This window comes from Colius striatus, chromosome 6 (genome assembly GCF_028858725.1).
Source record: "Colius striatus isolate bColStr4 chromosome 6, bColStr4.1.hap1, whole genome shotgun sequence".
NCBI classification, from domain to species: Eukaryota; Metazoa; Chordata; class Aves; order Coliiformes; family Coliidae; genus Colius; species Colius striatus.
Window position 1 is genome coordinate 36,356,206 of NC_084764.1, and position 10,982 is coordinate 36,367,187.

At 43.3% G+C, this 10,982-nt stretch overlaps 1 protein-coding gene across 2 annotated transcripts in view; it reads left to right on the forward strand.

Moving 5' to 3' along the window:
- Nucleotides 1-9,282, forward strand: part of PELI2 (pellino E3 ubiquitin protein ligase family member 2) — a 76,830-nt gene extending 67,548 nt beyond the window's left edge. For both annotated transcript variants that reach the window (XM_061998595.1, XM_061998596.1), the window contains exons 5-6: nt 251-439; nt 3,216-9,282. In XM_061998595.1, coding sequence (XP_061854579.1) covers nt 251-439; nt 3,216-3,782 — 756 coding nt within the window. In that variant the 3' untranslated portion in view covers nt 3,783-9,282. The remainder of the gene's footprint in view (nt 1-250; nt 440-3,215) is intronic.
- Nucleotides 9,283-10,982: the final 1,700 nt, after the last annotated feature.

Consider the following 10,982-nt stretch of genomic DNA (forward strand, 5'->3'; position numbering starts at 1 on the left):
TCACAGACACTCAACTGAGTTAAAAATAATCGTATTTAAGATGGAATGGTCATCAAAGATGCATAAGCAAAAGATGTTACTACTCTGGCACAAGGTATTCTTAAAAATGCTTTTTTTTCCCCCTGTGAATCTCTAAGCACTGCTGCTCGTGGGGAAATGTTGTGTTTTAGACAGTGCTTCAATGTGTAGAACTTCAGTCCATAAACTTTAAACCAAACTCTTTCTTTCCTGGGGTGGTTGTCACCTGCAGGAAAAAGCAGCAAAGTGGAAAAATCCTGATGGCCACATGGATGGATTGACAACTAATGGAGTGCTGGTCATGCATCCAAAAGGAGGGTTCACAGAGGAGTCCAAGCCTGGAGTCTGGCGGGAAATCTCTGTCTGCGGTGATGTCTACACTCTCCGGGAAACCAGATCTGCTCAGCAAAGGGGGAAACTGGTAAGCTGAAAGTAACTGGTAATTAAAACTTGCTTTCCTGGCATGGAACGGAGGCAGTCACGGAATGACTGCAGAGTAAAGGTGATGTCCCTGGGTAGTGGGCACTGAAGTGATCTACATAAATGTGTTATAGCAGATTTTGTACTGCTCTTCTGTTTCTGCTTATACAGGAGAATACTCTTGACATTTTCTGCTCATTTCCAACTGAAATAGCATAGAGTGTAAAAGCTGAATACACTTTGCTCTTGAATCTCCATCTCTGGAATGTTCTCCTGGGAACATCTGGAAGTTACTGCATGGGAAGCTGTCTGTTTCAGTACTTAAAAGGAAAAGTCCACTTGCATGCAAAACAAATTTGGGTAATGCAGCTTCTGTTTGGTTTACCTGACACTAGAAGATAATAGAAGCCCTGCTAAATATATTTTTGGCTTATCCTGTGAAGCAGGATGGGCTCTGCCTTTATCAGAAGTGTGAGATTTCAGCTGCTGCAGAGACCTGTGACACACAAAACCAGGAGAGAGGTTTCTGTGAAAGAAGGTGTCCACTTCTCCATAGAAGATGGGAGGGAATTCCCATAGCACACTCGTTCTTTCCCCTTCCCAAGATCTCTAGGGCCTACAAAGGAGACTGCTATCATTGCTCATCCCTTTTCCCCCTGCCTTCAAAGGAGAGAAGAAGGAAAAGTAAATAAATAATACCAATTACAAGTAGCCCAGCAAAACAGACAAATGTATTTCCAGTCAGGCAGAGGAGAGTCCTCTGTCTCCGGGTAGGTTAGGATGCTACCCTGCCTGCAGACCTGGAAAAGCCCATTCTGCTCTTCCTTAGGGTTTGGGAAGTAAGAGGATGTTCAAGGGGCACCTTCACAGACTTTGCTAGTAAAGACTGCAGAAGGGTGTGTGGTGGGGGGAGTAGCCTTCTCAAAGTTGCTTTCGTGCTGCTGCCTCGAGTTCCTGTTAGGTTGATTGCAATAGAGGTATCCCACCACCTCACTGATGGCTTCCTAGGAGACTTGACTGCTCACAGGGTTAGGAAAATGGAGTTTGACTATTTTGTTCTGCTTTCAGTAGACAGCCTGCAGTACACAAAATTGCTTTGTCACTTGAATGGTGGCAGGCACACATCGCCTGGGGGACTGGGACAGATGATGTTGCAATTGCGCCCTTTGTAGTGGTTAGCAAAACACCTTTTTAGTGCTGCTAAAGAAAGGCATGCTAAAACAAATAAATTCCCTTCCCTGCATCCAAAATGACTTGAATTCTCATTTAAATAAAATTACATGGCACACTGGTATTGATGTGATCAGTATTCCTTGATTGGGATCATAAAACCAAAAGCATACTGTATAATGAATTGAACACACTGCATATGAGAAAGCTTTTTGCTTTGCTGTTTGTGAAGGAATTATCTGAAAAGTGCATCAAATCAAGGCTTCTCTCATCTCTGCTTGAACAGCTGAACCTTCCTGCTGGAAGCACTTTACACCGGTGACCTCTTATCTTTAGCCCGTATTGTACCATCTAGGTGTTCTGTGCAAGGATGATCCACAGTTAATCTGTGAGTTTAAACTGGATTAAAATGTAAATGCCAAATTGGTTGTCATTCATAGTATTCCTAGGCAGGCATGATGATTTCATGTGACCTACTTAGCATATTTGTTTGTATTTGAGTGTTTGTTTTGCCTTTGTGGTGTTTCCCATGTATAAAGCCAGGCAGTAGGTCTGTTTTCCTCTTAAATTTCATAAAGAACCTTTTCAATACACATTCTCTTTACTGAACTGGTAGCAGTAGCACAAGTTGCTTATGTTTGTGACATTTAAAATAAAGAATATTTTAGCAAAGTACAACGTGTTTGGCATAATCCCTTGAAAATATTTTAAGTACCTGCTTTTAGTCAGATGAGAGAAGCCTTTAGGCAGTGCACCTCAAGGCTGTATTTGCAGGAAATTCCTCTTAAAATAAAGGATCGACCTTGTTGGGATGGTTAATTGTTCAGAAGCTAAGCCTGCATGGCTTCAGTTGCAGAACTTGACACTTGAGAAATCCAACTGGTGTAATTCACTGCAAGTACCTATGTGTGCAGCTGGCATTGCATTCCTGATTTCTCTCTAACATATCTGTGGAAGAATTTCACTGTTGGGGAGGTACACTGTCAGAGTCCATCCTTCTGCAAAGTGCTTTGTGCTTGTCACAAAACCAAACAAATAAAAAGTGACAGGACGGCTGGTTGGTCCTGGGTAGCAGTTTGTAATCCAAAAAGGACTTTTTGCTTCATGAGTAGCCTCTGTCAGCCTACTGGACAGAGAATTCCAGAGGGGCTGTCTGCTACTCCAGCCCTTGGGGAATGGTGAGTTTCCTCCTCAGCCTGTCATGACTTACCTTCAACATGACAAAGGCATATAGTGAATCAATGTAAGAGAGAACAAGTAGCATGCTCAGAGGTAGGGGAGATTTGGTGATTAGCAATGCAATACCTTTCCCAAAGAATTACAGACAGGGAGATTGTGTCTAATTGCCACAGCATCTAACAGCTGCAAATTTAGAGCCTCCTGTACAAGCACAGAGCAAGAGACCAGTGCTCATTGTAACTCTAAACACAGGGTAAGAGATGAGAGGGAGTGAGACAAATGGAGGGCCATGAGAAAACAGTAAAGACGCAACTAGGCAGCATGATTGCTGGGGTGGGTAACGCTTTGGGGAAGAGGAGACATGTTTACAGAGCTAACCGGGTTGTTTGTAAAACACTTAACAACTTCTCCCTGTGTTCTGCCCCCAGGTAGAAAACGAGACCAATGTCCTGCAGGATGGCTCTCTCATTGACCTGTGTGGGGCCACTCTTCTGTGGAGAACGGCAGACGGACTGTTTCACACTCCGACTCAGAAACACATCGAAGCTCTGCGACAGGAGATAAACGCTGCCAGGCCTCAGTGTCCCGTCGGCTTAAACACTTTGGCGTTTCCCAGCATCAACCGTAAAGATGTGGTAGAAGAGAAGCAGCCCTGGGCATACCTCAGCTGTGGGCACGTTCACGGCTATCACAACTGGGGACATCGCAGTGACACAGAAGCCAACGAGCGGGAATGTCCGATGTGCAGAACCGTTGGCCCCTATGTGCCTCTCTGGCTCGGCTGTGAAGCAGGTTTTTATGTGGATGCTGGTCCTCCAACTCATGCTTTCACCCCGTGTGGACACGTGTGCTCTGAGAAGTCTGCAAAATACTGGTCTCAAATCCCTCTGCCTCACGGTACTCACGCATTTCATGCTGCCTGCCCTTTCTGTGCGACACAACTGTCTGGGGAACACAACTGCGTCAAGCTGATTTTTCAGGGTCCAATTGACTAATATCACTTTGCAATGACCACAATAAATTTTTTCTTTAACAACTTACTGTGAAGATTTTGCCACTAACTCTAGATTTTACCTTTTTTTTTTAATAATGTTATTAATAGGGTGGTGGGGTGGGGATGGGGAACGAACAACAAAATTGTGAGGGACTGTGGTGGAACTGGGATACATTGATACCTGGAACTCGACAGATATCAGTGGTGTTGCATGCTCAAAAGCAGCATATTCATGAAGTCTTCTTGGTCAAACTGTAGTCTATTTGTAATCTTTTTATTAGTACCCTGGATTGGAGAAAGGTGTCTTAATGATTTTTTTTAAGCTAAGATTTTTTTAATGGAAAGGTTTTTTTTCTTCTAACCTTTGACAAGCCTTTAAAAGCTGTTTTTCAAATCTAGGAGGAACATGCAGAATGTAACTGTCTTAATTTACAGTATAACTTAACTTGAATAGATTTTTCAAGGAGCTAATACAGAATGTGTGGACAAACGTAGGTGAGTGTTCACTGGAGATAATTGGATATGTAAGAGAAATTAGCTGCCTAAATTGTAAAGTATAAAAGCTGTTAAAAGTACCTGTTATAGTGTAACACAGCTGGCCAAAAAGGCATCAAATATTACTTGAAACTGAGGGAATCTTGTTTGCATTGATTTCCTTCCAACCCTTAAGATTCTGTGTAATAGATATCTACTGTTGGTTAAGTATGTTGTATGGCTGTTTTGGGTTTTTTTTTCATGTCTTTAGGGTTTTTTTTCCCCTTGCTGTTTAACCTGTATCTGGTGAAACTGCTTTCCATTTTTACATACTGAGTTCTGGGTTTGAAGCCAATGTTCTGTATGTATAGTCTGGCCTTTTTATTTCTGCTCAACTTGGCTTGCCCTGACTGCTCCTTGCATACCCAGGACCACTGGGTTAATTGAGATGTAGCCAGCCTTCAAAAACTGCATTAATGAAGGGGTGGTGTCACAAGACAGAAGGATTCAGTGCAGCTGACACAGAACTTATTTACACAGACCTGAATTCAGGAAAGCACTTCCTTGGTGTTTAAATATAAGCCCACGGATGGGACTTACTCTCAAGTGCTTCAGTGGATTGTGGTTATATGCTGTTATGTTTTGAAATTAAAAAAAGCAATTAAAAAGCAGTTATTTTTTTAAGCTGGCTTACTAGCCAAAATGCTGTAAGGGGAGCATCGTTTCTAGTTCAGCTGAGTGTTTTGGTTCGGTTTTCAACTTACTGCCATCTGTCACCTTTTTTTTTCCCTCTATTTTTACAGATTGAGATGTGTCTGTAGCCATTCTTCCTTTCCTTTTTTTTCCCCCCAATGTTTGCAAATCAAACAACATTCAAATGTAATCAAATATATGCACCAGGGTGGTACATCTGAAGTGAATCACTTGAAATTCCTGACTTTTTAAAGAGAACTGATAAATGTTTACTATGGAAATAATTAAATCAGAATTTCATATGAGATGTACCCTGCCCACTGTTAGTTTCATTTCATACAGAATGATAACTGTGAGTTGTGGAGTGGGGTTTTTTTTCCCTTTTGCTTCTGTGCTCTTGATATCTGAGGTATCAATCTATCCAGGTTGGAGGGGAAAAAAAAGGGGAGGGGGGGTAAAAATTACAACATCTCTAGATGAAATTGATCATTCAAGCTCAGTTCTGTTTAATCAACTATAGCTTTTTGCTATATTTGTGCCCTTTGTATAAATATATAATTTATATGATTTTAATATATTCTGTATATACAGTTGAATTGGCCTGTTCATATTTTGGTTGTAAGATTGTTTTATAGTTAACCTTATAAACATTTTACCTGTCCCTTGCCAATGGTGGTGGGACAAGCTTTGTCTGCTGCTGTTCTTGGTATAATTTTGCTGTATAAACATTCAGCATTTTCATAATTTGAAAATAGCTTTTCTGTTATGCTTTTGCTGTTAAAAAATTACTCTGCAGCATTTTCTCTACATCCCAAACTGTACAGTTTCTGTCCCACTCGGTGACTGGAGATAGGATGAATCTTGTTAAACTAAAACAATATGCTTCTTCCTAGTGCCTTTTCAATGAGATCCTCTTGTGGTTTTCCATATTCTGGGTCCTTACTCCCACAAGACAACCTTGTGGCTAATCTTCATCAAGAGTTGGCAGCCCAACTGGATTGGGAAGAAACGCCTTTGGCCTTCAATTCCTTCTTGTGGTTTCCGTCATCAATGTGAAGGTGCCTCTTGTTTCTATTCAGTACAAGTTCCTCAGGTCCCATATGCATACTGCAGCATTCTTTCTCTTTAGCATATACCTCATCTGGGAGAGGCAGTCACACCTCCACCTCCTCCTCCTTGGACTCTGAAGTACTTAACTTTGTTTCTCACGAGCGATGCCGTGAGAACACTCTTTTCGGGAACAGTTCCCCATCGAATGAAGGCCACGAGCTGTGTGCTCAGGCTGGTGGCCAGAGGCCTCGAGCTCTGCGTGTGGCACCTTCACAGCTCTGGCTGCAGCTGTATTGCTGAGCTGCTTGGACCTGCACAGGTAGTCTCCCTCTGAGCCTAAATGGATTGTGAATACCTGGCCTCCTGGGCATCTCCGTCACCAAGCTTCTTTACTTTCTTCCGTGGCTGTGGTGTTTTAATTGCTGCTTCGGGGCTCTGGTACAGCTCTGCCGTGTGCAGAGGGAACACACGGTGTTAGGAGAATCCTCGCTGGGAACGCTCACACACCATCTGGTTATGATGTGTTTGGCTCATGTGAAGTGGAAGACTGGCTAATGGTTTGTATCCAAGGGACAGATTGGTTTGAAAAGACCAGATTTTAAACAAGATTTTTGTTTCTTTCCCTGATGGCCATTCTATATAATTCAAGAAACACTGCACGAAGGAAAACTCTCCTCTTAACCTGGGAAACAAAACTTCCACAGTTCCTTTGCATGAATCCAGGTACTTTGCCATTAACCAGTATTCAAATCAAGGGTGAGTCCCTCCAAACTGGATTTTCTGGGAAGGCAGAAGAGTTTGTAGCATTGTTCTCAGATACTACTGCCCCATGCTGCTCAAGTTAAACGATGGACCCCTTTGTCTCACAGCCCTTTTCTCCTTCCCTCATCTCAGTAAACACACATCCTCACCACTCTGGTGATTCTGTAGGAGAAAGTAGTTTGTGGATAAATAAGACTGGTCCTGTTTGAAGTTGGGTGAATTTGAGAACCACTCTCCAACTTTGCTTTGAAAGTTTGTCATAGTTTCAGTGTTAGATTTCCTGCACACCATTTCAAATGCTGGCAATGTATGCAGTAAGGCTTTTTTCACCTGTTACTGTTGATTCCATTTGAATGCTTCAAAACCAGCTTTGACTGCATAAACTTACAGCTGAAAAGTGTTTTTCTAGTCTGATCTTTGTAAAGGGGAAAAAAAAAATCTGTCATAGCTGTGCAGGCTGGAGCTGTAACACTTTGCTTTTTCCTGGCAGCTTTTTGATAGAGTGCTGCAGCCTAAACAGACAGCTGAGGGCTGAGCCTTGTTCTTATTTGGAATCGTGGTCCAAGTTGTATGAAAGAGTCAGCATGAGACTGCATTTTAAGCACCGATGGTTTTTCAAGTGTGGTCACTTTGTGCCTCAGGGCACAGTAATAGCACTGGCAGAGTAATGAAAGGAAGATTTATTGGTTTTCTTTTCTTTGTAAGGGTGGGAATGGGGCTTAGAACAGAGGAACGCCATTGTTGAGCTGATCCTGGTAGGGACAGACCCACCCTGAAACAAAGGCGTGCCAGGAACTGACCAGAAGCGTGGTGGTAGCTGCTCCTGCTTTCCCACCTGCTTCCATGCTCTTAGAAGGCTCTTTTTCCAATTGTTAGGAAGCTCTGGGGATAGCATGATAAAGCTGGGATCTTCCCAATAAAACACTTTGCTGGCAGTTCCTGGAATTTGAGCATTCCCCTTCAGAGCCCGTGCAAGGAGCCATGGTACTGAGTGTATCACAGTGAGAAACTAAAGTAGTCTCTGAACAGAACTACTTTTGACTCCACACACCACCTCAGGGAAACTGTTGGTTTCAGCTGCAGTTACCTCTCCCTTTAGTGCTGCTGTAGTAGCTGATGGCTTTGTTCATCACTTCATTCTTCTGGAAGTGGAAGAAGGTTCTCCACCGTGTTTCTGTTGATCCAGCTCCTGGTCCTGACCCTTCTCTGGGGTCTCAGGGGTGTTGGTAGTGATGTGGCCATTGGGACAACTGGTAGATATATTTAAATGCATTTTTAGTGTGGCAGGAAAACTGACCTGGCCAAGGATTCCTCCTCCTGTTTGCTCAGTTTTCAGCCTCTTGTGAGTTGTGGACTCCTCTCATTTTCTCTTTACCCATGTAGTTGCAGATAAACAAGTAAATACATCTTGGCAAGAAAAACAAGGAAGAGAAATGAAAAGCTACCTTCAGGCTTGCTTATCTCTCCAAGGAAAATAGAAATCGGAGTTGCAAATGTCTCTTACAGATTTTCTCATCATTCTGGATTTTATAACACTTCACACGATGTTGTGAGTGAAAAGGAAAAACTTAAAAGGTAAAGGCTGGTTTTGGGGGGGGGGTAGAGGGAGGAAAAGAGGATAGTTTCTAGGATGAAGCCACAGTAGTTCTGCAGGCCCTGTGCAAACCACATCCTGTTGGCTGCAGCAGACACTTCCATCTCGAAAGAACAGTAGAGTTCCACTCAACAGGTAGTGGAGATAGAGCTTTGCTTTCTGTATTGTTCAGACATTTCACTTACTGGCAGCAGAACAAAAATAAGAGTCGCTCGGGCCACCAAACTGCAGCCAAAATGAGTGGCTGCCAAGGTTTCCTTTTAATGAAGCTTACTTGTCCTTTACTGATGGGCAGGACAATGTTTGAGCCACCTGGAAGCCCCTTCTGCTTGTGTGCTGGTGATTAGGGATGGATATCACTTTCCTCTTGGATCAAAGATGTGATGGAAGGTGCCTTGTGGCACAGCTGTAGGAGGAGCCTCGGTCACACAGCGAGCTCCATCCGAGGGAGAAGGGATGTTCACCTTCTCTGAGGGGATATTCACCTTCCCTGTTAGCAGCTGTACAAACTTGTGGCTGTGTTTGTAGAATTGGTCTTTTCTATACCATGTGAAACAGACTGAAACAGTTCCTTTGCTGTTGTACCTGTGGAAGTACAAGCCATTGTACAGGAGAAAAACCCCCACATGTCCCAAAAACAAAAATGATCTCAGTATGGTCACTGACTCCCTCAGGTTTTTTTTTTACCCTGCTGGTTGCTTTTCAGGGCTTCACTTTGATTTGCAAAAACATATAAATAACTTAAAAAATAAATGGTTTCTCTTACCCTTTTATCCCCTCCCTTCTGCTCCTCAACAAACAAAAATGCAGACCTTTGATTGAGGATTCTCAAGTAATCTGAGGTAGGGGAGGGTATTGAGGTGTGAGTGCCCTGAAATTTCAGTTAATTCCCTTTCCCTGGTTTTTAAATGGAGCTGTTTGTTTTCAATGCCAACTGCCTTCTTGCAGTGTTGACACAATTGCTAAATAAAAGCAATTTCCAGGAATAATATGCTTTGTGCCTCTTAAAATTAATTTCCATAATGATAACCCAGTGTTTTGCCTGCATCTGTGTGTTCATCCCTTTTTGTATGCAGTTCCTGTGAGTACCTAAGCTTCATTTCTTATTGCTTAAATGAGCTACAATGAATTGTCAACCTTTTTTGGTAAGTGGTGAAACAAAAAGTTGGCGTGAGCGTAGGGAGGGGAATTGTGCAACTTTCTATAGATGTGGTGGCTGCCAGATGGCTGTTGGGCTTCCCCCTGAGGGGAGAGTGCTGGAGACTTTGCAGGGCCACTGCTTCTGGGTAAAGGGGGGAGGGTGAAACTTTGGGGGATTTGTGTGTAACTGTGTTATCCTATCAATGGAGGAGTGACCCCCTTTCCTCGGGGCTGTGGCTGCCTGCCCAGGACATCTTCCATGTGCTCAGAGCACGTTTAGGGGTTGGGTTTCTGAACAGGGGTTCTGGGCCTGAAGAAGTGTGTTGCACAGATGAGGAGCAGCTGCTCTTACCCAATCTGAGGTAAGTCTGGTCCCACTTGAAAACAGTTGAAAGCAACTTCAGGGAGGTAATTTTGTTGTGAGGGTGTTGGTGGGGAAGAGGTTTCTACTAATCCTTGGAGAAAGTGGCCTTCAAGGCAGGAGCACAACCTGAGAGGGAGAACAGGGAGTGCTCAGAGCTGAGGTGGTTGCTGATGTCACCTGAAAGCCCAGGAAGAGAATTGTCACGGCTCAGATCCTAAAGTAACCCCATAGATTCCATTTTGTGGGCTTTTTTATGCACAACACTCTTACACAACACTGATTTTTGTCTTGCCACAAGTTCTGTGTTTCATTTAAACCTACAGCCTTCAATCTGTTCTCAGGTCATTTAACGCCAGACAACAGCACCAAATGCCATCCTAATGATCTCTTTCCCTTGCTGCTTTTCTCCCTGTTCTTCCACCTACCTGAGGGAAGATGCTGGGGTCCTTTTTCACTCCCCGCTGAAGAGAGTGTATATTCCTGCCTCTGTTCCCTGGCTGTAAAACTTCTTACAGCAGCTCGTGCTGTTAGGAAATGATCTTTGTGAGAGGTTTCCAGAGCATTTGTGATTACTGTTTTTCTTGCCCTTTCAAGGCATTGCTGCATGGAGGCATATTTTTAGGAGAAACTTAAGAAATCTCTTTCATGTGAAACTAAGGCAGATGCAAGTTTGACACAGGAGTATGAACCTGATCCATCTTCTTTCTTTTCAACCTACTGAAGACAGGCTGAAGAGGAGGGACCACTTAACAGCAGAAAGGAATTCAGTAGAACCTCAGTTGCATCAAGTGATATATATGCACATAAGTAATTGTATATGTACAGAAATACAGTCTGGGAAATATTTACCTTAGCTGTTGTAATCCAAAAGCTCTAAGCAAAGCAGACTGCAGAGGCAGGGGCCCTGGCCTTTGAACTGAGTGGAAATTTGCTACTTCTGGTAGATATTGTCTTCTGCAAGAGCAACAGAGGGAAGAAAAGTAAAACTAATGTCTCTTCCTCCATGGTGAGGTGCTGGGGACTGCTGCTGCTCTTTCCAGAGAAGTGACTCCAGCTTCCCCTCTCGAATTGCCGGGAGTGGAGGGAACTGTGCAAAGCTCACAGACCTGGTCAGGGCTGCTGCT